This window comes from Cladophialophora bantiana, assembly GCF_000835475.1.
Source record: "Cladophialophora bantiana CBS 173.52 unplaced genomic scaffold supercont1.5, whole genome shotgun sequence".
Classification (NCBI taxonomy): domain Eukaryota; kingdom Fungi; phylum Ascomycota; class Eurotiomycetes; order Chaetothyriales; family Herpotrichiellaceae; genus Cladophialophora; species Cladophialophora bantiana.
Genome location: NW_015971579.1, coordinates 592,276 through 618,279, shown reverse-complemented (window position 1 = coordinate 618,279; position 26,004 = coordinate 592,276). Strand labels below are relative to the sequence as shown.

Below are 26,004 nucleotides of genomic sequence, written 5' to 3'. Positions count from 1 at the left end.
TGGTCGACAGCTCAGTTACAGTAGGGATGGAAGTCGGGCTTGAGGATTGTGCATGCAGTGTCAAGCATATTCTGAGGCCATTGTTGATGTGGAACAAAGATACGAGGGCAGACACATGGGGGAGGTGGTGGTGCAAGGTGATGGTGGCCCCTGAACAGATGGCGCAGTCTGAGTGGCAGACACTGCGCCCCTAGTGAGGTTCTCCCCACAACTCATCACCTGCGCCCCTTAGTGAGCTATTACACACCATCTGCAGGTACCATTTCAACGCTCCGCTCCCTTTTCTACATGGTAGCACAATTCGCCGGCGCACACTATTGACCTGGGCTGCCTGGGCCTCCAATCTGATTCGGCAATCTCGATCGCCTGGTCCGGTGGTACGAGGCAGAAACAACTAGGAGCAATAGTATGACTGAGCCAAGCACGCAGAGTCAGAGTCAGCCTCGGTCTCAATCCTCACGCGATGGTTCAATCAGCTCAACCAATTCAGCAGGAGGAGGAGGAGCTGCATCGACAGGAGGAGCGGCGGGCTTTCTGTCCAAGATCACCAGATCCCCTTCGCGCAGACACAAACCTCTAGGATCTAACGGCTCCGTCGACGGTACCCTCTCTGCGGCCGGCTCAACACCACCTCGCCCTCGTCCCCGACCAGCCTACACTCGAACGGCCACTGCCCCTCCTGCGCCCGTCACCTTCAATACCATCAAACCCGATCTCGTGGCCCGAACCAACAGTGACGTGATCAACCACGCTACATCTGACAACAATATGCTAGCCCTTCCGGTTGGGAGTATTGCTCCAGTCTACAACCCCTCGGGCGTGAATCGCGCGCCGCTGCACAAAGTCTCCAGCAATGTCAGCGTCGGAGATGATACCGCAAGCACGCACGCAACGAAAGGCAAAGAAAACACGTCGCGAGAGGTGGATGTGCCCTCGGCGTTGGCGCTCAATGGGCTGCTCCTTAACAACTCGGTCGCGGCAGGAGCAAACCAGGCCAACAATTTTGCCTCTTACGCGCTGATACAAGAATTGACACACAAGAGGATAGGAACGTTGGAGTACCTCCGAAAGGCGCACGAGGGCAGGACTTTTTGGTTCAATACAGTCCAATTCCATGAGGCAGATATCACAAAACTACCGTCCTATACGTCCAACCGACTTTCGCGACGAGCAGTTAATTTCATGCTCTTAGGCATGTCTCTGCCAACGATTCTAGACTTTCACCCCCCTCAGCCGCAGACTCAAACCAACGCTGCGAACAGCACAGCTGTCGCACAAGACTATTTGAAGAATTTGAACACGCTTTTCACCGAATTCGAATCCTTCCAACAACTACATCCCCCTGATGGCAGTTCGGCAAGTTCATTGAGTCGGGCACGCATCCCTCAAATGTTCAAGAGGGCCACTACGACGTCCAGACCTCGGAAATCAAGCGGACCGGTCACTGACATTGGCCTCCCCATGCTTCCGACTACTTCGCCGCCCTCATCAGTGCCGGAAGGCGGGCATCATGGCTCACAACCCTCGATAGATACTACAGCCAGTGGAGTTACTTTTGCCTCATCGACAACCACGCTAGTGAATTCTTCGCCTTTGGCTCCCATGGGAGCGGTCAACTTTCCCAGCGCATCAGCATTTCCTCCTCCAGCACCATTCGATGCGCCGAACTCAACACTGTTACCCAATGAGGGACCATACACCCATCTTCAAACTCCGCCTCTCCCGTTCACGCCGGACTTTTTCACCGTGTTTGCAACCTTGTGCGACGCGCTGATTGACACTTATCAGCGGTTGCTACAGATTCTGACAGGTCCGGCGGCTTGTACAAACGTTATCAGCGAGCTATTCGCCAAAGTCGACGGGCGAATACGAAAAGTGATCGTCGCCTCGATCATACGGGAGTTTGAGCAAGCTTCTCGGGAAGCGGCCAAAAGAGAGATGATAGGCGTGCAGAAAGTGGTGTTAGGAGGATTGATGGCATGAAGAATGAGACACGAAATGAGATGAAAATAGATAGGAGAAGTTGGTCCCTCTCTTATGTTACCTGGCCTCTATGATGATTTTCTTGGATACCATGTCAAAGCGCGGCGTTTGGAAAAGAGCCTTGCAAGGTTGGCGCAGCTTAAGAATATGTAACGACTAGCTGAGGGGGAAAGGAGACGCCTCGTGCTACACAACTGGTTCTCCGTACAGCCTTCGGTACGATGTACAACCATGTAAGCATTTCCAAAGAGGACGTGATAAGGCGTGAGGTTTGATATTGCTGACGCGACGTGAACTTGACACGCGACCACGACAGTGTTCCTCCTTGGGCCAGCAGCCCCTTTTCTTTTTTCTGATCCATTCACCACGACTGAGTAATACTATAGGGATCATAGTCGACGGACATTATTGAAAGGATGTGTCATAGAAACTTGACGAGATGACGCTTTCCGGAAATGAGAAATGCCTTTTCACTTAGGGGAGATTGCTTTTCGCAGTGGTGGGCTTGCCGCTTTCTGCTGGTGGTTGATCCCATTAAGTTAGCAGGCAGTCTCCCGGGCCTCGTGGCCAGACAGGCCGATGCGCCCAGAGGGGACAATTATGGGCACCAAGGGGGTTTCCTGATTCTGTGGGGTACGGTGCTTGAAATTGCCCGCCCCCAACTGTTCGGAGGGGCCCTTGGATGCCCCTGTTCGCTGCCTGCGAAGCCTTTCACTCTCCGAGGAGTCTCTCTCCTGGATTAGCCCAAGTGTGCACTTACTTCTCTCGTGGCACCCATGATGTCCTCCTGACACTTTTTACCTCGTAGATTGCCTCCTCGCGCCTCTGAGGCTAGGACGCCCTGGACGCCTGGGTGCGCTGAACAGGTGTGCCTGTTCCTGGCTAATCCCTTTGGTGCTTAGTCGATCCCCCTCCCATGCCCTCCCCGACCTCCGAGTGGTACCTGTATTGACCTCATTTCCCTATCAATTCTCCGAACGGTTCATCCATTTCTGATCGCGTGGTACAAACGCTCCTTGTCGCCCATCATTTTGTCCTTTCCAGCTTGCCTCTCCGTTCTGCTTGCTGGTGTATGTATCTGGCCCAATACAAGGAATCCGAGAGTCAGCGCGCTCTACGCCAGCTGCATAGGGAAGTAGGTTGCTCATACTAATTGGTGATTGAGGGGATACCAGAAATCCTTCACATATTCATCGCGTGGCCCTGTGCACAAATTTCCCCAGCACCGAAACGACCCGGCGAACACGATACTCAACATGTCGGGCATGCGGCGCAGCCAGGCCGTGGGCCTCACCCTTGGCCTTCTCTTCATCTACTTCCTCTTCTTCTCTGGCTCGGGTTCGAACACAGACTTCCGCAAAACTACCGAAGCCTCGTTGTCGCGCCGTCGAGGCATCTTGCGAGGTGCCTTATCCGACAAAGAGTTGACTGCGCAAACCAATCACGAGTTGCAGATGATTCTGGACAGGCAGAAGGAAAGACTACAACGAGATGAAGATCAAATGATCTTTGACACGGCGCCCGTTCACGGCAATCATCCCTATACTTCAACGATCAGTTTTGACGACGACGAGGTTAGTATAGGTGGGAGGAAGACCATGCCGAAAGAGAAGCCCAAGTACCCCGTCGACACAGCCAAGGCTACGCATGCCACGGATGTCGCAGCGGATGGAAAGGGTGAGGAAACCGCATACAATGGGAACAAAGTCGAAAAGGCAAAGGATGACGGAGAGGATATGGCACGGCAAGAGTTGCAAAGCATTTTGAAGAAGAGTCCGAGTATGTGGAAACCCCACGTTTACTTGATCACGCATCATCTTGCCTGGCTAATGATCTTTGCGAACCAGTTATCATATTCTCCAAATCCTACTGTCCCTATTCGAAACGCGCCAAATCCCTCCTACTGGAGACCTATACCATCACTCCAGCCCCTTACGTAGTGGAGCTCGACCTTATGACCACTCCCGTTCCCAAACCGCACGGCGCCGATGAAGATGACGATGCGCCTGCTCCCACACTTGGCCGCAAGTTGCAAGATCTGTTAGCGACCCTGACGGGTCGACGGACTGTGCCGAATATCATGATCAACGCGCAGAGTCTAGGGGGGAGCGACGATATTGTCAAAATGCATATGGAGGGGACATTGGAGGAAGAAATCAAGAAGATGGGCGGCAAGAGGATTGTTAGTGTCGAAAAGAAGCACAAGGATGGGAAATGATTGAAATGGGGAAGGTAATAATGTCCTGATGAAACCTGGAAACGATTTTGCCTTTTCAACGGCAATTACTGTCCCCCCGAGGCCCTCGATGCCACCACTATCCGGCGTCATCATGTCTTGTTACCTCTATGGAGGAGCTGTGCCAATCGACCGAGCCATTGCTTTGAATGGCATTTAAGAAGCTGGAGCAAACATGGCGCGCCGGCTGCGTGTCAGGAAATCAGCACACAGCAATTATCCTACAATATACACTGTTCCCGATCCGGCAGGCTTACAGGCGCAAGACCTCAACATCCTCGAGTTGCTGCACGACGCAACGACGCGACACAAATCGAGATGGGCGGTTTTCACATGGCAACGCTAACTACATCTAGCGCTACCGAGCGAGTCAGCAATGGAAAAATTGTCATTGAAGCCCAAAATTAGCAATCTGCGAGATGCAGTCAGCTTTACGCTTGAAAGAAATGCCATGTGTCAAAATGGGCATTGGATCTCGCAATAAAACGGATTTCACAGGGCAGACCAAAGAGGAAGCTCGGGACTAATGGGCGAAAAGGATGCAAGGGTCTCTTAGAGCCTTATCTCTCCATCAGTTAATTGCCAAAAGAGGACGCCGTATATCATTGGACCGATTCAACCTGCTCATGTTTCGGTCTGGCAGAGGGGGCCGTTTCAGCGAAGGATTCAGGAACGATGAAGGCCGAACTACACGCTGCCTTACTTGGGCACTGATCGATGACAACAATTGAATATCGAACATGATGCGGGCTGGAGAGAGTCCCAATGACATGAGGCCTGGAAGGACGGGTATTATAAGGCATGAATACTCACGACGATACATGAGACGTTTTTTAACGGGCCCACGACGGTTCTAGCGAATCTCTTTTAAATTGATAAAGGCATGCAAATGAATGCCCACGGATGCTGCACTTTTGCGGGAGCACCAGGGACAGCTAACCACTACGCATCCCGGTAACCTACTCATACCCCCATGCGTTCTGCGTTCGAGCATACCAAAGTATTTGGGTAGACTCGCTCGGCCGCTATCCACTGATGCCAACTATCCGTACGAGCAGAGAGGAATAATACGAATTCTCCGTACAGGGGCAGATGCCCGCGTGATCGTCTGTAATACTGTACCACCCAATCCCTGCCATCCTCGCTTATTACTCGTAGGCTACCAGCCCGCCAGCCGCTACTTCAGGTTTCCAGATATCATCTGATTTAGCCTCATGTTCATTGAGAACCGTAATATGCATGTAGTCGGTACATATGTGATAGATAACTATTGGTCTCGAGACTCGCTCCCACACCTACATCAATCCTGTCGCTGGCCTCTCTCCGCAGAAAGCAAGAGACGCTCGACCATCTCGTGAGGCCATAGGACCTTTTGCGCAGAGGCTGCCGACCATAAAGTCGAGTGCATGACAAAGACGGCGGGGAATGCCTGTAGAGATCGTGACGACATACATTGCCGAAGATTGGTGTTTCTGTCCATTCTGCATTGCTATTTCTTATTTCAACACATGCCCGGCTTCCGTCTGGGACAATATCCTCTATCCAGTTTCATTTCTTCCATTACTCGCCAGGCACGCCGCAGATTGGCGCCCGCCAGAGGTCCTGTGCCCTCAGCGTACGTGTAGTCCCGATGTGACACAATGAGTGGTAGTAGTGACAATAGTAGACCGCAAGCGGCTCGAGGGAAAACAGTAGATGTTGGGTTTGCAGGTTTGTCCCACCCCGACGAACATAAGGGTATGTGTGCCATCATTCTCTTTATCTTGACCTCCACCACAGCAAAAAAGGCACAAATGAAATTTTCGTAAAGAAAGATGTCGACCTGGTGTCAAAGAAAGCAGGCTTCCAACGAAATTGAACGGCACAATTAGCCCTCAAACGCCCTCAACGCCATGCCAGAAAGAGTCGCAAAGACTTGATTCGTAGCTCGTCCATTTGCCTGAGTTTCCAGGTATCTCTTAGCCAATTCTCGCTCGGAAGTAAGGCTGCCATTAGCCCCTGACGCCAGTAACATGATGCTGTAAATGATGTCTCTGCTCTCCATCCCGTCAAGATAAGGTCGGCATTGTCTCACAGCGGCAGCTGACAAGCCGGAACCATCAGCCATCTGACTTGCGGCAGCCGCTTCAACCAATTTCCAGAACTCTTCAGATCTCCTGGCAAGCTGCTTTTCAAGCGCACTTGCTTTCGGTTCTGGTTCTGTCTCCTCTTGATGGACAAAATCGGCCATCGATGCAGTCGGACCGCTAAATGGTTCACCAGTCAGGATCGCACCTAACACTCGGCACCGGCGGGTGAGTCTGTCTGCCTCCTCGTCACCGTCGTGCGCCGGTCTGATGCATAGCTCAAGCAATGCCCAGGTCACTCGTGCTTCCTGACTAGCCAAAGTCGCATTTTCTGTAGGCGTGTCTGCATGGTTACTAACCAGAGTTAGATACGCCAACATGTTGCCCAGTTGAGTCCGATCCGCACAGAGTAGAGGAAACCCTTCCCTTGCAAACCATTTTGACTGGTCGGCCTCCAAGAGCTTGTCAAGACCAGGAGCAAAGGCAATGTCGTAGACCTTCCGAATAGACTCGAGATTTGGGACGGAATCAGGTGGAATAGGTGGTACACTAGGAATCTTTGTGCCAGCAATTGTACAAATTGACTCAATAGTCCTTGTGGCCGGACGAGAACCGATGTCGGTCATTATTGCACTATTCCCAGGTTAGTCCCAAGAAAGAGATATCACCGACTCAAACTCCACTCACTTCGTCCAGGCGGTGGGTATGGAGCCAGACCAGGCTGATGCGCACCGTCCATATGATATGGCTGATTAATGTGAGGCAATATCTGTTCCGGCGGCCGTGGGAAAGGATATTCTGAGTGATCTCGAGGTGAACTCGAGACGATGGATGAATGATGATTGGCCACCGGAGGACTGATGGGAGTTGTGGTAAACCTCCTAGGCTGGTTGATTGTGGGGGGCAGTGGAGGAGGATTGTTACTGCTGGTGCTGCTATTGTTGGTCGAGGCCGACGGCGCAGGGTGCAGAGAATGTGGTCCTTGCGTCTGAAAGACCGGGTCGTAGCCTTGACAAGTGCGCTTGCTCTTCATGCAATTTCTGCACTCTGGTCGCCCTTCATCGCACTGTCAATCGAATCGAATCGTTAGCGGTTGTGTGACGGTAGCAGGAGGGAAATCAATGGTTGCGCTTGGAGGAGACTAGCAGAGCGCAAGTGGACGCGAGGGAAAGTGCTGCCGTGACCCAAAGGGGACTGAAGAACGGGAAGCAATCTCGAGACGACGAGAGGCGTTGAGCGATGGAGTCGCTTAGACAGAAAAAAATGTGTGTAGCGCCGTTAAGTTAGGGATGGAGAAGGGAAGGTTTGTGACACGGGCGGAGATGGCATGGTCGATCACCAAGCCCCGAGGCATAGTACCAGGCGTAGTAGCCTAAAAAGGGCCGGGCATCCTTTGGGGGCAATTGGGGGGGGGGGGGGCAGGCACCGCAGGGGAGCTCCATGGATTTGGTGTTAGGCGCCATCCACGGCTATCACTTCACTAGCCCGAGTGGAGTCCCGCCCGTGTAAACTTGCCCTCAGCCCGCCCCCCCCAAAATGGTCCTTGCCTTCGGGGCTGGCCTTGCCATGCCATGCGCTCGCTGCCAAAACCCGCCCACCCCGTGCGTGTCGACAACGTGGGCAAAGACGTGACGTTGACATGAACAGAACCGAAACTTGGGCAAGACTGAAGTGATCAGATGGTTGCAGAAAAGAAACGGACTCACCTTAATGCGCCTCTTTCGGCATGTCAGACATCCTGTCTTGGTCCGTCTCTTCACCTCCTTGGCTTTGTGTCGCGGAGGTGCAACGATCAAATTCGGGTCCGTGGTCGAGGGCAGAGGCATCCGTCCTGGCATCTGCTGGTACGGCGATGGAATCCCCGGATAGATTGGTCGTGACTGTACATACTCGGGAGGTCCTGGCGGCGGCGGGCCAGGTGCCGGGGCTGGTCGAACAGCGTAAGGATACGGCAGCGGTGGCAGCACACGCTGCTGTGCTGGCGGTGGGGGTGGTAGAGGTTGCACAACTTCGGGTTCCGGCCTATGTGCGACTTGGGTGTGGAAATCGATGCTGCTGATCGGAGGCAAGCTGATGGGTGCCGTCGAAGCTTGTAGAGCCGCCGTGGTCATATTTGAATAGTTCATCAGGTCTGCTGCTCGTCGCCCTCCTGCTGCTTCTCGCGAGCAGGGTCGGTCAATGCAACAAAGTCGCGACGCAAGGCGACGTCGATGAAAGGGTGTGTGGGTGGCAAGTGCAGATTCTCGTCGCCGGGTGCTTTTCCTAAGCAGTAAACTTGGAAAGTCCGTCTCAAACGGCCAATTGGACGGTCATCAGTGAGATTTCCAGCTGGTCGGTGTTCAGGCCCAATCCTTTTGGCCTTTTGGCAACGCTTCCGCGAGATTTTGGATTCTTTTCCCGACCGGTTTTTCTGTCTTTTCCTTGCAGACGGAGGAACTTGAAGACCGTCTTTGCAGCGAACAGGCAAAGGTAACGCAAGTCAGCAAGCGATGCAAAAGAACAAAACAAGAAACAGCCCAGCGCAGCGACGATGGAGAACAAACAACCAGGGGATGGGAGAGGATGGAGCGCAAAGCAAAGTTGTGAAGAAAGCAAAGTACTCGGAAAAGGTATGGAGTATGTGGTATGGTGTGCCTGCACGATAGTAACATAAACATATGACCTGGGATGGAGGAGCGAAGTGGCATGGCACTGGACGGAAGGAGCAGCGGCGGTTGACAGGCATGCGAGTCCACTGACAGGGCTTGACGGGGCAGGGGGGAAGCTGCTGAAGTGCTTGGTCACCCCATTCAGGCCCCGTGAAACGCCCACCAGTCGCCAATGGGCACAATGGGTCAACGCCTTGACCATAAGAGTGCTCGCCCTCTGCTCGAGGCCTCGCGGACGTCCTAAGTGCCGAAACGCAGGTGAGCATGAATCAGATTTCGATGGCGAAATTGGCACGAACCTCGCTTGGGATCGCTTCGACTCGATCAGCCGCCTTAGACGACAAGCATTCTCTGGGGGGGGAAACCAGGTGCAACAATGCAAAGGTGGCCGTGCTCCAAAAGCCATACCTGGCCTGGAGGCACCAGAGGCACTAGTGGACGAGACTGGCTGAGGGCACTGGACAGATGATGGATGGAAACAGCGGACAACAGCACGACTCCATCAGTGCCCCGAACGGCCCGGAACAAGCTGAGTGTCAATCAACGGTCCCCAGGAGTAGCGACCCAGAAGACTTCGACCTGGCTGCACCAGTCTGTGGCCTCCTGCTGGGCAAAGAGTTTGCAAAATCCCTGGTACCCAGTCAAGAGGCTTCTCGCTTAGGGCATCTCCCGACGCCAGACGACGTTAGGCCCGAGTCTAAGCACCCTTAGACCGTGCTTCATCTGGGGGCGCCCTTTGTTGCCGGCTTTGCCCACTCCTAGCGCTTCCCGCTCCAGGTCGGTTGCATTAATGTGCATCGGCGCGGCCAGCTATACACAGTAACAATCATTGTCAATTGATCAGAAGCTGAGAAAGACAAAACCACAATCGTCCAACAGGGCATAGTCCCGGCCCCCCCTGGATGAATAGTCTCTGAGCCTTTTCAAGGCTGGAGCAGTAGTGTACGAGTACTCCGTACATACCTAGGTAAGTATGTACACCGTATGTTTGTCCTGGTGGATACGGTGAAGGATGAAGATTGATCAAATCATGGGCAGGGGGATGCGCAGATGTGGTCCAAACGGAGGCGGGCAAAAAAAGCACTTGGATGTCAAACACACTCACACACCACATACTCCCCGTACATAGCACCACACAGGCAACAAATCAGGAATCAGGCAGAAGCAACCGGGCCAAACAAAAGGATAGATAACGCACCGTGGAGAGCAGGCTTCCTCTCGTCCCACTGTCGACCTGGGAAGCCTTTGACACGGACCAATGTTGTTGTTGATGCTCCCGGGCTCTCTCCTTCTTTCTGAGAATGCAATATCCCGAAAGAGAACGAACGTGAGTGCCCTGGAAGTCACGATGCTGCTGCTTGACCGTTGCCAAGGGACTCTAGAACCCTGCTAGCGGGATTTCGAGAAATGGAGTCGTATCAGTCGAGCCACCAACAATTTTGGAAAAAGCGTAGCCATCGAGCGCCCACTTCTGTAACCGAGCCCAGTTAGTCGACTCGCTGCACTTGCGCTTGCATGCAACTCCCTCCCTGACTCTGCCTACTCGAGAATAGCACGCCGACAGGGTACTCCGTATCCTTCCTTTGAGGCTGTCTCTCAATGTGACCATGTCAGCATCCAAACCCACCGAATCAACCCATGTCGTCTACCGAGGACCTGCGGGCTCCAGAAAAAAAAAGAGAGTAGTGGTGCTGGTGCTTTTCCTACCTCGTCGACCCTCGCGCTCCGCTTCCTGATTCTCCCTCTGTTCCTGTCTTGGTGCGTTCGAAGTGGTGCGCCACCAGTTACCCATTCAGCTTCCACCCTGGCCGACTATTGGAGAGGTTGGGGATGAGGGGACAAAAGATAGCGAAGGCCTCAGGATTGGCGTGTGATATCCCTGGAACCTTGCCGTTTGATCACCATGACCCCCGTCACGCTATCGACTGAAACAAGTGTTCGAAAATCTCCAGACAAACTAGTTGAACAAATAGCCCAGGAAACTCGTCCTCGACAAGTCCACGACGGCCCAAGGGCTCAAGATACTCCACCGAAAGCGTCCATTATCCACACATCTCCGGCGCACAGGGCACTTTTAGCCTTTTTGAAGTTCGTGTGTGCTTCTTAGCGAGACAAGTTGGACCTCGCTCCGAGATGTGTGCTTGCCTCCGTTTTGGCAGGCCTCCCCCTCGGGCTCTGGACTTTCTGCCTTGATCATCCCAGGAACGCTCCTCGAGCCGTCATGATCGCCCAGCCACAATGCATGGTGGCCCGCATTTGATCCGGTACCGCCCAGGTACCATTTGTCAACTGGTCGTCTCGAGGGTGGCTTTGGTGTCACATGAGCCCCTCTGCTCAACATGAGAAGGTGCAAGAAAGCATTCCCTGAGATGGCACTGGCAAGAGGACCTTGATCCCCCTGTGAACCTCGACTGGGCTCATCGCATGGCATCCTGCACGGAGACGAAAATTGCAAAACTTTGACAAACCTGATGATAGTGATGGGTTTCCACTAAAACTGCCTTTTGTCGATAGACACCACGAGGATGACTGACGGAGGTGCGCCAGAGACGGGAGTCATGCAACAATGCAGCACAATATTCTCCGAACGAGCCAGATCCCTGGCGGGACTAAAAGGCGAGAAGCACAAGCAGCATGCAGGTGTGCAGAGGCGACCGAGACCCTTGCCTTAGGGTCATTCCAGGAGAAGACTGGCCGTATTTCACGCGCACCGCTTGTGCTGCCCTCACGGCTGGGCGCATCGAGGACTCCTCGGCATAATCAAGCCTAAACGAGGATGACAACTGGAATGATTCGACCTTTCCACGATGTGCAATTGGCTGGTGGTGACATGTAGCTCATGCATGACACCTTTCTAAAAGAACTGAAGGCGGTCAGTGATGACGCTGTTGATTTATCAGAGCCTACGTAAACCTCGCCTGGAGAAGCAGCGCTTCCAGGTCACATTGACACCAGGCCACTCGGCATGGCCGATAACCTGTTTGGATGCAGGTTTTCTCTCATGTTTGGCTTTCTTGCACATGGGGTGTCGCGTAACTGGCTTGCAGTGGTCCTCCGCCCGCCCGAAACCAGACAATGCTGACTGCTGCTCCCTGGTCAAAGTTGGGGTTGAATTTCACGCATTGTCCGACCGCGGGAAATACCTACCTACCTTATACCTTCGGTTGGCCGAAGTTGAAGGTGCGTCACCTTCGAAACGAGGATGGTCCTGTCACTGCTGTCATATCATCAATGGTGTCGTACTGTGTGACGGTGAACCCCACGTGGTTACGCCACTTGAGGAGTTCGTGCAACAACTTGGTCAATTAATTCCAGTGGCCAACGGTTTGCCAACTAAGCATCAGAGTTTGGGCCAAAACTGAATGGAATCAGTCGACAATCAAAGGTTGGCTTGATCATGATCTCGCTTATCTGGACTCCGGTTCGCTTCTGCCCGCTTAGATTCCACCATACCAGCGGGTACCGCGAGGATGTGGTGTTTCAGGATATTTTAGCCTTACGTCTCTTGAACACAGGAATCGGAATCTCCTCTGGGATTCGGTCCATAGACTTGGATGGTTGTGTTGAGCCTGGCTCCCCTTTCACCACCAGACCATCTTCGTCTGGGCGGGTATTGGAGAAAGATTCCACCTTCGGTGAGGTATAATCTCCACTTTGATGTCCATGTTGGCTGAGCACTGGCTTGTGTCCCGGTTGCAAAGAATCCTTCTCTTCCGATTTGAATTGCGTACTCAAGGACCCGGGCGTTTCTCTCTTCAGTGAGATGGAACCCGACAAGAGTTCATCCAGGTCAGCTTTGTCCTCGCCGGGATATCTTTTGGTGGTAGCACCCCATCCCCGTCGCACGACAGCCTCGCCAGCTTCTTGCTTCTCCTCTTCATCTTCCTCCTGACCTTCGTATTTGCGCTTTTTCACACCTATACTCAGGGGGGTTTCTGATGGGGACTCATCAACCACCTGTTGTGACACCACCTGCCAGTCACCCACCATGGCCATTTCAGAACGGAATTCTTCAGGGACTTTGATCCCCATATCGGCCAGCTGCGCCCATTGTCTCTTCCTATCTGCATTAGACAAAGGGTTCTGTGCGAAAGGACGGCTCTGTTTCGAGGATGATTGTGAGGGGCTCGCGGACCTGCCAGTGTCACCACCAGCAACTCCCTTCAGTCTCTCGACTTCTGACTTGGCGCGTTCTTTTTCCCGTTCGCCTCGCTCATGGCTGTTTTGGATGTCACGGAGAAATCGCTTCAGGTTGTTTTGGTGCTTGGTGGTTCCCTCATGCTGTCTGCGTTCGAAAGGGGTGTCTTTGACATAGGTGCTGCAATGCTTGCACCAGTATTTTGGCTGTAGATAAGTCAGTAGTGCACTATATAGACCGTAGAGAGTTCGAGAGAGCCTTGACATACTGTTGATTTCCAGTATTCCGACATAATGAATGAGTGCCGAGTGAGGATGAGCTATGTCATAGGTGATGGATTTGGAGAACTGCGGGCGAATGGCAAGATCCTTTGAGGGCTAATCTCGGCGACAATGGTCCGAAAATGGGCTGGAGGATGATGGAGAGGAAGAGATTCCAGCTTTGGAAGGAAAATGATGCAAAATTGTTCTTGCCTGACAGCGCTCTTGTCTGTTTGTCCAGCGGGATCCGAGCGAGTTCTGCTTGTCAGACGTCATGCTTTCTCAGCGTGGTTATTGAGGTGAACCAAAGCACGTGACTTGACTCCCCCTCCGATCTTTCCCGGGCGCTAAAAGAAAACCTAAAGGTCGAACTCCGGTAATCGGTACTTGCGCTTTTCTTTTTTTTTTTCCCTCCCCTACATGCGAATCTTCGGCGAGCAATATTCACGTCGAGAGCCATCCCTCCCACACTCATTTTTTCAATCCCTAGGTTTAAAGAAGCTCAGCATAGATCCTCGAGAGCCTATCGACTTATAAGATAAACCAAAACGCGATCAATAGAACATCCATTTCCTTGAATTGAAAATTCGATAATTATCGCTCACCAAACCCTCTCGATCCCTCGGTGGCCATTCACCCTATTCCGATATCATGAAGATTTTCTCATCCTCGTACACCTTCGACTACTCCTGGGAGGAGGTTAGCACGAACAATTGGCGAAAATACTGCCCTTGGAACGATAAAGCTTCTCATGTTCTGGCGGTGGACACAATCTCTCGTCACATCGACCCTCCGACAGGCATCCTCCGCACCGAACGTCTAATTACATGCCAACAGAATGCGCCAAAATGGATCCTGAGCATCCTTGGAGGCGACACTACGAGCTATGTGTATGAGGTCTCGTACGTCGACCCAGCTTCCAAGAAAGTCACAATGTGCAGTACAAACATGACCTGGTCCAACCTCTTGGAATGCCGTGAGACCGTGGTCTACCAGCCTTCTTCCAGCGACACCAAACAGAAGACAGAATTCAAACAACAAGCCAAGATCGTGGCATTGTGCGGTGGATGGCAAAAGATCCGCAGCAAAATCGAAGACGCCAGCATTGAACGCTTCCGGGAAAATGCAGCCCGAGGTCGCGAAGGATTCGAGATGGTCTTGGAAATGTCTCGCAGAGTCTTTCGCGAAGAACGAGAGAGACTACGAGCGGGACTGTCGGTAACTGTGTGATACGACATGCAGCCAAGGTTTTCCGCCTGTTACACTCTGTTCTTGTCAACGATGGCAGGCCCTTTCCATGCCATTATGAGTCACGACTTCACAAAGGACATAGATAGGTGTTGCGCGTCTAAACCTGCTTTTGATTCTCAACGGGATACACTGGGTCGCGGAAAAGTGAAAGAATTCATGTTGTCCTTGAGCGTGGCGTTTGGGAACGAATATTGCTTAAGATACCACGATACATCGATGTCTTTACTGGATTGCTCGGGAGGAAGACTTCATTCAGGGTAAGGCGAGCATAGAGATGACTAGGACCTCGCTACGAGCTGGGCTGTTTCCTAACAGAGTTGCTCGATGTAGTTGAGGAACTGGTCCGAATCGCCTTGAGCGCCGCATAGAGAGCATTGTTTCTTGGACAGGTCGGCTTTAGTCAACATACTAGACATAGAGGTCAAACCCGCTCAATCAGAGTTCATTTCAAGTCTACAGGGTCTACCTAAGTACACAACTCCGCACAACTCCTGCTAGCGGGCGCTTGAGACTTCACGGAGGAGATTGACATGCTCCTGGGAAGAACCGGGCCACTTGGAGTGACTAGTTTCAAGTGTATCGGTGCAGTTCGACACGTCTCGGTGTGTACCCAGTGGATGCGAAATCAATGTAGCACCGCAATGTGCGAAGATGATAAGACCTTGGTCCACAAGAAACGGATATTCGTAACTCGCAGCTCTACTATTATCAGCGAGAGAACCCTTCAACCAACAGTGGACAGGGAAGCCCTGGTGCCTTGCCTGGAGCTTTCCCGCAGACTGCAGCTAAAGGAACAAGCTCAACTGCCGCCGATCAATCATGGTTGAATGCTGCTCGTGTTTCGTGCATCAAGCCATGGCCGCCGGGTGATGGAGGAATGATCTCCCTGCGTGTTGGTTCGTCTCGAAGGACTCGAGCTAGGCCATGAAGAAGAACAATGGGCGGAGTCTGACCAGGAGATTTTCCCGCGCTTTGAGAGCACTGAGCACCTTTCTGCTAAGGGGAGCTGGGGGAGGCAAAGGGGGGAACGGCACGTGGTCACGTTCCTACCCGTCAGACTGCAGGTTAATTTTCCGACTTTGGGGTCGTTGGGTCGCCCTTTACTGAGCTTTACCACGAATCCACCCGCCAGTCCTGTTGGCTCCTGCAGGTCGCTGTTGGTCCCTTCTTCAAGTCCCTTTCAGTAAAAACATCCCCGGCTCAGGGCTCGACACCTCGCCCTCCTCCCCCATCACTGGCCACGTCTGCAGCTGCCTATTCCAAACCTCCCTATCCTTTTCATTGCGCGTCGTTCTACCGTCGATGAGGCTGCGATACAGCACCAGACATGTCTTCACCCCTTGAAAGATGACCTCCAGCCCGCCGACGCGGCTTCTCTGCCAAATCCCATCCCAAATTTCGCCTGTCCGTCGAACTGGCCCCAATTGGCTGTAGCAAGAAGCCTTTCCCCTGTCCGCCTCCTGGGCCGTTCCTGGCCGTTCCTCGACTGTGCATGCCCTCCTGCACCATCACCTCGAAACACTACTTCCTGTGGCTTCTCTCGCACTTTCCACCTGCAATGTGAGGCATGGACTATCACAACGGCATTGCATCTGTCGAACATCCATACGACCACGCCTTGACTGCTCAGCCCGACATTGATTCCTCCCCCCTCGATTTCGCGCAAATACCACCGCTGTCCTACCGCCCCGAGACCCCCCCAGAGTCAGTTCAGGTCATCTCCTCACTCATCGACTCCCTGAGTAAAATATCCGCTTCGTCGTATTTGAACCAAGAGCCGAGCGCGAACGGCAGTATACATATTCCTGGGGACCTGTACAGTCGTTCCAATTCGACCGAACCACCCAATGCAGATGACTTGGACAGGGAGCAGCACGACCCCCCTATCACCGATGACAGTAGCGAGGGAGAGGCCGCCGCTGCGCCGGTGATTAAGTACGCCAGAAGGCCACCGCTATTGTCCAAACGGTCGAGCAGATCATTCATCCACTCCCTGAATATGTCTTCTCAGCCTGCTCTAGCCGCAAGGGAATCGATACAGAGCCTGAGATCGCGTGCAGAGTCCGACAGTGTGGGAGTGCCTAGCATTGAGAGACGGAATCGTTCTAGTGCCAGCTCGACCTTCTCATTTGTGAGTGGTTTGAGTGCCCCTCTGAGGAAACCAACAACCGAGTCAATGCGCGACATGGCTACAACCAGACCTATTCCCAGGAGAGTCTCATCCGACAGACGGCGGAAGGCTGAGTCGCTTTACAGCATAGATCAGGAGAAGGAGAACAAATTGCCGACTCGCGCATCATCCATTGATGGCCATTCAAGCATAGGAACACAGCTAGATCCGCCGCCCTCTGAGAGCCCTACAATCGCTGCGCTGCGCTTGAGCAGGGGCGACTTGGGAAGCCATATGATACCCTCTCGTCGGTCGTCGCTCAGACGTAGCGTCACAGGTCTTTCAGACGCTTCACCGGACCAGCACAATAGATACTCTTTTTCTGGTCGCGACCTGAAAGAGCTAAATATCGACTCCGAACTGATTGAAGGCGATAACTCGACTGTAAGGCGGATTCGGGAACTACAAGAAGCCCGGGAGAAGCGTCAGAAGGAGTGGCGAAATGAGGCCAGGAAATCGGAGCGGGCTGCGAAGAGACACACTATTGCAACACCTAAATTGTCGTCACAGAGGTCAAGCCCGTACCAGACTTCGAGGCTCTCTGTCACCGAGGTGGTGGTGGAATCGCCCGAAGTGGAGAGCCCGCTTGACCTGTCTGCAACAGTCACCGCATCGGATCTGGCGGACATGCCTGCCTTTGTCCCAGAGGCCCCTAAAGAAGGAACGCCAGTTGCACCCCCTTCTATGGCCCCTGTCGCGTCGACTCCGCCGAGCGCAGCCCCATCCCGACGCAACAGTATCTACCGGAATTCTGTGACTCAAGGGAAACGGAGTTCCATCACCCATACAGCTAAGCAAGAACCCGCGCTTGCGGAAATGAAGTCGATAACGGACGAGGTTGAGGCTTTTCTCGGTGCACCGCGTTTTACGCAGAAAATACGACATCCTCGTACCGGCCGGACGATCACCTTTTCAGAAGTGGGAGATCCAAACGGATTTGTTGTTTTATGTTGTGTAGGTATGGGTTTGACTCGATACCTCACAGCATTTTACGACGAACTGGCCAGGACTTTGCGCCTGAGATTGATCACACCTGACCGACCTGGAGTAGGCGCGAGCTCGCCATTGCCCGAATCCCAGTGTACACCCCTGAACTGGGTTGACGATGTAGCTGTTATATGCAGTTCTCTAGAGATCACAAGGTTCTCTCTCCTTGCGCATTCCGCTGGCGCAATCTATGCTCTCGCGACAGCCTTGAAAATGCCACAGTATGTACGAGGGCGCATTCATCTCCTCGCGCCATGGATACCACCTTCCCAGATGCACAAAGGGGCAACAATAGGATCAGACTCCCAACCTATTGCCAATCTTCCTTTTACTCACAAGATCCTCAGCGTTTTGCCAGCACAGATTCTTAAAGTCGCCAACTCGAGGTTTTTGACCGCGACAAGTGCCTCTGTAGACACGAAACCGTTGAAGTCGAAAAAGGCCAAGCAGCAACTAGAGAGTATGGATGTGACGTATGACTATCCCTTCCAAGATCTAAACGACGACAGTTCATTCAGAGCCACCCTTCCTGACTTTGAACCGGAACGACCTCGAACTGGTACGCCCAATAGAGCACGAGCTCTATCGTGTTATCAAGCCAACAATGAAACGCAGGGAATACTAGGACCACCCGTGTCCAGCCCCAAGGCGGATTCTGTTCGGCAGGCATTTTCGTCTACAAAGGCTTCTACTGCGACTTCTCGACCCCTGTCACCACGCCTGAGCTCCGAGACACGTCAAGCACTCTATAACCAGACTCTTACACATCGCATCTGGACGCTGGCCACTCAAAACGCGAATCCCGCCATCGACCTCCTGGTTTGTCTGGAACGGCGAAGACCTATCGGGTTTCGATATCACGAAGTAACCAGGTCAGTCGTAATCCATCACGGGGCCAAGGACACACGGGTTCCACTTGACAACGTGCGTTGGCTGCACGGGGTGATGAAGCGATGCGAACTACGAATCCTGGACGGCGAAGGGCACGGCCTAATGGCAAGCGCCTCGGCCATGGCCACGGTCCTAGGAGAGATCGCCAGGGAGTGGGAAGAATGGGAGAAGATTGCGCAGGGCAAGGAAAAGAGGAAGAGAAGTGATGCAGCCTCTACTTTCTCGAGGGGGAGGTCGTTCCACAGTAGATTCGTGGATGCCTCGTACCGAGAAGCAGCATCGCGGGACTCCTGACAAAGCTGGAAATGGTTAGGATTGGACGCGCGAGGTATGTCGAAAGGAGGGCGAACTTCTCCTGAAGACCTTTTCACAATGGAGCCAGGCCCCCCTTATGGACCAGTCCACGCAACAGCACCCGGCGACGGCTAGGTGTTACCTAATGGGACTTGGAATTGGAAACGGGCAATGATAGCGAATTTGGCTATTATACATACGGTAACGGGGTAGCAGATCAGCTACAATACTCGGGACCTTTAAGATTAATCTAATCCGCCCTCGTCCGGGCTTCTGGAATTGAATAAAGCAAACATGATATGAACAGCGAGGCACAGACTTCTAGACCAAAGCGTCCTTGATGAGAGCTTTCCCACCTGTCACTGATCTGACGAGGCTGGTTCTCCCTTGTCTTCCCTTCTCCACACCCATGCGCGCTTGTTCCCGGCACTATGTGTCTACCTCGTACATAGTCCCACCCTCCTCCTCCAACGACCGAACCTAAATCTCTTGATCGCACCCCACCTGCTCGATCACATACTTCGAATACGGTCATGACCACTGGGTAAACAACTACTTGTTGGGCAGGTTCCTCGTACTTTTCGGCACATGTCCAGCATTCCGTCTGCCCACCTCCCCTTCCCTTTGAGTCTACCTCTCCCCCAGTCCTTATAGCGCTTGCGATGAGCAAGGTTCCCGATGCCTGGGAGGACGAGTGGTCCAATGCGGCCGATGTATGTGATGCGGTCCTTTCTGACAGCCCTTTCTTCGAGTCGCTAAGCGTTATTTCCCCAGGAACCGCCACCTGCTCCTTCGGAACCCAAGAAAGTCTCGTCAAAAGTGACAAAAGCCCAGCGAAGGGCGCAGCAGGCTGAATTCAATCGCCGGCTGTGGGCAGAAGCGTACGGGGTTCCCCCCCCCCCCAAAAAAGAACTTCTTCCGCCTCATAGTCTGTATACTAATTCCCAGGTTTGGCCTGACTGCAGTGAAGGCCCTAGGGAAACCAACTACTTCCTCGAGTCGCGCAACGTCGTTCCGCTGCGGTCCGAGTTCAAACCCCCTCCGATCCTCCTCTCGAGAAAAGGACCCATAGTACAATCACAGTCACCACGACCACCTACTGCCGGTCTTCAAGATCTGAGCCTGAACAGTGATAAGAATAATTCCGCTGACCGCGAGTCGTCCGAAGACGAAGAAGAGGTCAAGGCCCGCGAACTCTCTGTCGCGGAACGACAGGCCCAAGCCGCCAGGGACCGGGAGGAGAAACAGCGCAAATATGAAGAACGGAGACAAGAACTGTTCGGGACCTCTAGTACCAGTACAACACTGTCCACTCACCAGCAAGGCGGCCATAACAAGTCGGGAACCTCCAGTCCCGGGAGTCTAACTCCGCCAGGTTCAAGATCCGCGACGCCAAATCGCAGTCGAGGTGGCAGAGGAGGGCGCCGCGGAGGAGCAAGTACGGCGGGGAACCACAACATAAACTCACGAAATCAATCAAGAGGCGGATCTCAACATCGGGAACTATATGACCCCTCATACGCTCCAAAGCCAGATTCGGCGTACATTCAGCGACGGGAGCGGGAGAACGGACTCGGAGGGCTCCGCGATTCCTCTGGGGTATCTCAGCAGCAGCAGCAGAGTCAAGAACCAATCCGGGCACCGAGAGGGCCAGACGGGAGTGGCCGAGGCGGCTTTGGTTTTGTGACAAAACCGACGACGACGACGACGACAACAACAACAACAACAACAACGACAACCATGCCTGTGCAAGCCGAATTGGCCAATATAAGTCCCGGTGCTATAGCCACAGAGGATGCCACTCCTTCCGTTTCCGTCGACGATACGATGCGGACGCCTTTATGAGCGACTCTCCCTCTTGGCGCTTGGGCGAATCGGGTTGGGAACAACAAGTACCACTTCTAAGACTTCTGAGACCAAGTCCAGCCTAGATCCTCCGACCAAACGAGCGTCTTGTTTAAGGAAGGAAGGAAGATAGGCGGAGGTGTATTGGAGTTTTGACGCACCGTAGACGGTACTTACATGTGTGTATTGGCTCCGCCCTATCCTACCTGAACGTGTACAGAGTACACACAGCGTGCTTTCTGGGCAATGGACAGCGAGCATGGCAACGAATGGCATGTCGAACGCCATCAAGCCCCCAATCCACCGTTCCAGCGCCCATCACTGACGGTGTCTCTTCCTACCTCGAGGTCCTTCCTAGTACCTTGATAGCTCCCATCGCCCTCGTTCTCGCCGTGCTAATCGTTGTTGTTATGGCTGCTTTTGTCTCGCTTGGTCTCTCGTTTTCTACGTGTATGGAGTAGCTTATACCGACTATTTATATGTATGTAGCTAGCTAGCTCCTCTGCTCTGTCCGTACCTGGGTTCCGCGAGGCGAAGGATAACACGACAGAAACACGTTACTACACACTGCGACGTGCACGCGTAGTCTTCCCCGGGTCGCCGGACCCTCAATTGAAAGTCCCAATGATTGGCTTATCTGCAGAATGTAGACACGGTTGTGGTACTGTATGGTACGCCTTGGCTCCTCGACCTGTGCTTCGTGAGACGAAAACAACACGGTCCGGAAATCTGAGGATCGGTCATCCAGTCGTGGTCCATAGACAGGCTATCTGCATCGTATCCGCGTTATCCGTTTCACGTCTAATACGAGCATCCAGTGACCATAGAAAAGAGTAGACTGCGGCTCAAGGCTGCAGGCCCCCGGGCCCTCCATCGTTTCGTGTCAGGTCTCAATTGTATGATGGCTTTGTCACACGAGGTCATGGAACTGGGATGTACAGCTCGCCAGCCTTGCAACCCTCCGTGCAACAAACTCCCACCGTACTTTCACTTGCCGCGCTCAGATGAGGTGTTCAGGATACAGTCTGCCCAATACCGTCAGGATTATGGGCGGCCTCCTCCTCGGGCAAACGCCCCCATACATCACCGCCTAAGCCGAACCCCTCCTGCGCAACGACTTTCCTCGCATACTGAATCTCCACAATGGGCTTATGCACGTCTTTCGCGCACCATCCGTCCTCGCCCACACCTCTATACACGCCATGGTAAGAGTTTTCGTCACTCACGGTCCTTCTCACACGATCGTCCCCTTCAATAGCATCAACCCACTGCCTCCAGCGCGTGCCAACTTCCGGTTTGGGAAAGTTGCGATAATAGCTCAAGACGCGGGAGAGCCGGATGATCCAGGGCGCAAAGACCACATCAACAAACCCAATCTCATTGCCCAGGAAGAATGGCCCTGTCGCATGGCTGGCGTTGACCAACGCAGTGATGTTCTTTTGTAACGTGGCGACGAGCATGCTATGTTGCGCCGCTGACGCCGCGTTTGTGACTTGTGCGTGTGCATCGCCGTCGACTTGCATGCCGTCTAGACCCAGTGGCTGTTCGACGTTGGGCGAAGGAGGCGGAGTCAGCAGCAAGCTGTAAAAACTTGGGAGAATTTTGCGGTTGATATGGTCCGTCCACAGCCGGCAATGTGCTCTCAGTTGCGGGTTGCCCAGGGGCAGGAGGGAATGCCCCATAGATAAATCTTCGAGGTACTCCAAAACAACGCCGCTTTCCCAGACGCCCCAATTCCCATGTCTTATACACGGAATATTCCCTTCAGGGTTCACCTCCAACATCTCTGGTGGTCTGTAACTGTCGAGAGTTGCGGGCATTATTTCCACCATCTGATACGGAATACCCTTGATTTCTAGGGCGATCCAGATGCGTTGTGCGAAGGGGCAAAAGGAATTGGCGAAGAAGGTCATCTTTGTAGGGGCGGGAGCGGCGTGAGACCGGGCAGTGAAGAAAGCCATTCCAGAGGCTTTGAACGAAGGAGACGTCGACTCGTTGTTTGATGAGAATTGATCGAGGGAAGTGAGGGTGGGGATTTTCTAGTGAGGAATGATCAGTTGCGCTGAGCGAGATTGAGTGAGTACAAGTGGAAGACCCAAACAGATTCCGTTGTAAAACAACGGTGGGCAGGAGACTGGCCAGGGATAGAAACAGTGGAAGCGCTCGAATGGTCATGAGCTTTGGAGGAAACACTTACACTCAATCGCTTCTTCTCCTTTTCTTCCTTCAACAGCCACCGTTGCACGCTATTCTTCTTAATCCGATCGCTTTCTTCGAGAGTATGCTTGTGATCCAAATCGGAATTCAGATTGGGATCCAACAGGGAGTGATGTATTTCGTCTTCTGCGTCGCCGGTGGCATTACTGTCTCGTTTCGAGTCCTTGATAGCTCCACCCCCCGGGTTGCCTCGGACACGTTGAATGGTGAACCATCGTTTTCCATCAGCGCCGGGGTGGCCTCGCGGTAGAGGACGGGGAAGTTCGAGCAAGCCAAAATTCGGATCCATGGGGTTCGTAGAGTTGTGAAGAGAAGCACCACCACTACCAACGCCGCCTAGACCGTGGCTGCCGTCTTCCATCACAATGGTTAGTTCGCTGTTGTCTACGCCCCCATAAGTGCCCATATCATTCGGCATGGTACCGTTAGCATTAGCACTGCTGTCGACGCCGTTCGTGTCGTTCCCCGCCCCCAACCCCATTTTCCTCGCGTCCTCGGCACTGAAGTACTCCGTGATCTTGATCTTGACATCGCACAGATCTCGCTCCCGAGCCTGACGCTTGCGCTTCTGCTTGTTGGGATCATCACTCTTGGGGGTCCCACTGGGGCGACCCTTCAGTCGACAGTCCCAGTAGTGGCTAACGAAGGCCTTACGCTTGTATTTTTGAGTGGAACGATGGGAGTAGATATTGTCAACATGGGGAAAGTAGGTGAGGAACTCTTCTTCGGACAGCACCAGTGGTTGAACGATATTGAAAAGTCTGTTGCGCCACTCCTCGAGGTTTGGCGGGTGAAGAACTAAAGGGAAGGTGTCGCTGAAGGGGTTTGCCGCAATAACAGGGTCGGTTTCTCCGTTATCGTTGTTGGCGTTGGCGTTGGCGTTGGAGCCGGCATTGCCTTCAGTGGTGGAAGGGGTGTGTTGGTAATGGGACATCCAGGGGTCAGTTTGGACCACGCCATGTGGTGTGGTGTAGACTTGTGACTGTTTTGACGAAGATCGAGCAGGGGTGGGAGTGCCATTCGGATATGCAGACGAGGAGTTTCTGAAGACGAAGCCATTCTGCTTCTGGGATTGCGCCGGGTCTGGCTGCGCCTGCAAGTCATCCGGCTGCTGGCTCATCTGCGTGGCCTGCGTTTGAGGAGTCGTATTCGAAGCGACGCCGCCACTGCGAGACGGGGTGGTCGAGCCCGCGTTCTGGAAAGCTCGAGTCTGAGCCGACGTGGCAGGGCGCGCCTGCTGGGGACTGCGCATAGCGACATTCGCACTTGTACCGCTTGTATTCCTCGAATTATTGCTTTGTCTTCGAGTCTGGGTCTGAGAGTTGGGAGGGCTGTTCGTCTGTTGTGGCAGTAGGAGTGGTGGCAGGATTATGGGATAGGATTGGTTGTGAGGGCTGGCGTTGAGGGATTCAGCAGGGGCGTATCCAGCAGCGGCGGCAGCATCTTGTGAGGCGCTGTCATTCTCATTGCTGAAAGCAGGATATTGTTGTTGAACCGCCGCGGCGAAGGTTTGGAGAGTGTCGGCCTCCATTGCTAAAGGGCAATTAACGAGATGGAGGATGCGCAGGTTCAGGTTCGTGATAAAGCGGCGTGTCAGAAGGGAAGGCTGAGTGAGGGCTGAGAACAGAAAGGTGGAAAAGAAATTTGGCGATGACTTGGCAGAGTCCAAGCAGAGGCCCAAGGTTGGCAAGTTGGCAAACTCGGCCAGTGCCTCGTGCTGCACTCGTCATTTCAAGCCCAAGGCGTCATTCGAAATCCGCGTTAGTAAGCGGCGAGGCGGTCCATCCACTCGGCGATCCATCCCGTGACTGCCGCACGCCGTGATATACTGCGTACTCGATCCATAGCGACCTCCCCACTACTCTACAGGGTAATATTTTCCTCAGTCAGAGCCGTACCGTTCGAATACCGACCCTTGCGTCGATATGCGCCGGACCTTATTCCAAGCAAGGTGTGTCTGACCGTCAATGGTCTCAAAGATGGGACTGGCGTGCCGCGGAGTACCACCTCGTTGCACCTGTCCAATTCCAACCGTCACCCCATCTTCCTATCCTTTCTCTTGTCATAAGCTTGTGAGTTTTTGAATGGAAATCCCCACGTTCGCTTATCTGCCCCTGTCCTCTTCGACCGCCTGGCCTCCGTACTCCCAAATATCACGCTCCACAGTCCTACACTGGCCATAATCCCGTACCCCAGAGCTCCGAGCATGTACGCCGTTTGTTCGTAGTTCACGTATCGCATGTAGCAATATACCGTGCTGAGGCTGTGGAAAAACGTCGTAACCTGTAGTATCGGTCCGGCGTAGGGGGCCTTGGGATCGTTGTCCTCCAAGCTGACCGGCTCACTGATGCTCGATGACAATGGGATTGTGCCCGTAAAGAACATGGTTATCACCGCAATCAGAACTAGGGCAAAGCCTAGTGATCGGCTTAAATAGACTTCGACTTCTGTTTTGTTCGGGGTCCGAGGCTCGTCAGAGGGGCTCGTAACCGGGGAGGACCTCAGAAGCAACCGCAGAGGATGACCGCTTGGGTTGTATCATCTATGATTCTTACCTGAAGTCTGATGCCCGTCGTTTGCCAGCATCATGACGGCCAACTTGGGCATAAGAATCAGCAGTATTGCTTGCATACCGAGCCATATTGCTGTGCCATACGTGTAGGCATAAAACACCTGGTAACACGGCCCTGGGTTAGCGGGCATTATGGCGGTGGGTAAATCACGGTGACGACTCACATCCATCCTCGAGACAGGCACATTTGAGGTCAAGAAGCGGACTGATACTGGCTCTCTCTGTGTTGGAGTCGAGGCTTACTGGCAAAAGCGCATAGCGAACTTGAACCGAAGGGAACGAAACACTTTGATACGAACGGGACGCGTATGACGTCATCAGTCAGCTATGTACAAGTACTCGTCATGTGAGCGATGCTCAGCGCTACGATGTACTAGTCCGGAGTGATATGTACATAGAAGCACCCAAGTCTCTGGGACCTACAATCTTTGTCGGTCAATTAAATT

At 53.3% G+C, this 26,004-nt stretch overlaps 10 protein-coding genes across 10 annotated transcripts; 5 read left to right on the top strand and 5 right to left on the bottom strand.

Moving 5' to 3' along the window:
- Positions 1-408: 408 nt before the first annotated feature.
- Z519_03812 (uncharacterized protein) lies at positions 409-1,983 on the top strand (the record flags this gene model as incomplete). The annotated part of the gene is made up of 1 exon (XM_016761559.1): positions 409-1,983. The coding sequence occupies one exon, from the start codon at positions 409-411 to the stop codon at positions 1,981-1,983; it is 1,575 nt and encodes a 524-aa protein (XP_016621897.1).
- A 1,256-nt stretch (positions 1,984-3,239) lies between these two features.
- On the top strand, positions 3,240-4,201 carry Z519_03811 (uncharacterized protein; the record flags this gene model as incomplete). The annotated part of the gene is made up of 2 exons (XM_016761558.1): positions 3,240-3,762; positions 3,831-4,201. 2 exons carry the CDS (start codon positions 3,240-3,242, stop codon positions 4,199-4,201), a joined length of 894 nt encoding a protein of 297 aa, XP_016621896.1.
- A 1,885-nt stretch (positions 4,202-6,086) lies between these two features.
- Positions 6,087-6,911, bottom strand: Z519_03810 (uncharacterized protein; the record flags this gene model as incomplete). Its single annotated transcript, XM_016761557.1, has 1 exon — positions 6,087-6,911. The coding sequence occupies one exon, from the start codon at positions 6,909-6,911 to the stop codon at positions 6,087-6,089; it is 825 nt and encodes a 274-aa protein (XP_016621895.1).
- Positions 6,912-7,802: 891 nt separating this feature from the next.
- Positions 7,803-8,396, bottom strand: Z519_03809 (uncharacterized protein; the record flags this gene model as incomplete). Its single annotated transcript, XM_016761556.1, has 2 exons — positions 7,803-7,940; positions 7,992-8,396. The coding sequence occupies 2 exons, from the start codon at positions 8,394-8,396 to the stop codon at positions 7,803-7,805; spliced, it is 543 nt and encodes a 180-aa protein (XP_016621894.1).
- Positions 8,397-12,413: 4,017 nt separating this feature from the next.
- Positions 12,414-13,363, bottom strand: Z519_03808 (uncharacterized protein; the record flags this gene model as incomplete). Its single annotated transcript, XM_016761555.1, has 2 exons — positions 12,414-13,277; positions 13,340-13,363. 2 exons carry the CDS (start codon positions 13,361-13,363, stop codon positions 12,414-12,416), a joined length of 888 nt encoding a protein of 295 aa, XP_016621893.1.
- A 619-nt stretch (positions 13,364-13,982) lies between these two features.
- Positions 13,983-14,561, top strand: Z519_03807 (uncharacterized protein; the record flags this gene model as incomplete). Its single annotated transcript, XM_016761554.1, has 1 exon — positions 13,983-14,561. One exon carries the CDS (start codon positions 13,983-13,985, stop codon positions 14,559-14,561), a length of 579 nt encoding a protein of 192 aa, XP_016621892.1.
- A 1,588-nt stretch (positions 14,562-16,149) lies between these two features.
- Positions 16,150-18,924, top strand: Z519_03806 (uncharacterized protein; the record flags this gene model as incomplete). The annotated part of the gene is made up of 1 exon (XM_016761553.1): positions 16,150-18,924. The coding sequence occupies one exon, from the start codon at positions 16,150-16,152 to the stop codon at positions 18,922-18,924; it is 2,775 nt and encodes a 924-aa protein (XP_016621891.1).
- A 662-nt stretch (positions 18,925-19,586) lies between these two features.
- Positions 19,587-20,769, top strand: Z519_03805 (uncharacterized protein; the record flags this gene model as incomplete). Its single annotated transcript, XM_016761552.1, has 3 exons — positions 19,587-19,637; positions 19,699-19,805; positions 19,890-20,769. The coding sequence occupies 3 exons, from the start codon at positions 19,587-19,589 to the stop codon at positions 20,767-20,769; spliced, it is 1,038 nt and encodes a 345-aa protein (XP_016621890.1).
- Positions 20,770-21,782: 1,013 nt separating this feature from the next.
- Positions 21,783-24,517, bottom strand: Z519_03804 (uncharacterized protein; the record flags this gene model as incomplete). The annotated part of the gene is made up of 2 exons (XM_016761551.1): positions 21,783-22,808; positions 22,967-24,517. 2 exons carry the CDS (start codon positions 24,515-24,517, stop codon positions 21,783-21,785), a joined length of 2,577 nt encoding a protein of 858 aa, XP_016621889.1.
- Positions 24,518-25,020: 503 nt separating this feature from the next.
- On the bottom strand, positions 25,021-25,689 carry Z519_03803 (uncharacterized protein; the record flags this gene model as incomplete). The annotated part of the gene is made up of 2 exons (XM_016761550.1): positions 25,021-25,433; positions 25,542-25,689. 2 exons carry the CDS (start codon positions 25,687-25,689, stop codon positions 25,021-25,023), a joined length of 561 nt encoding a protein of 186 aa, XP_016621888.1.
- Positions 25,690-26,004: the final 315 nt, after the last annotated feature.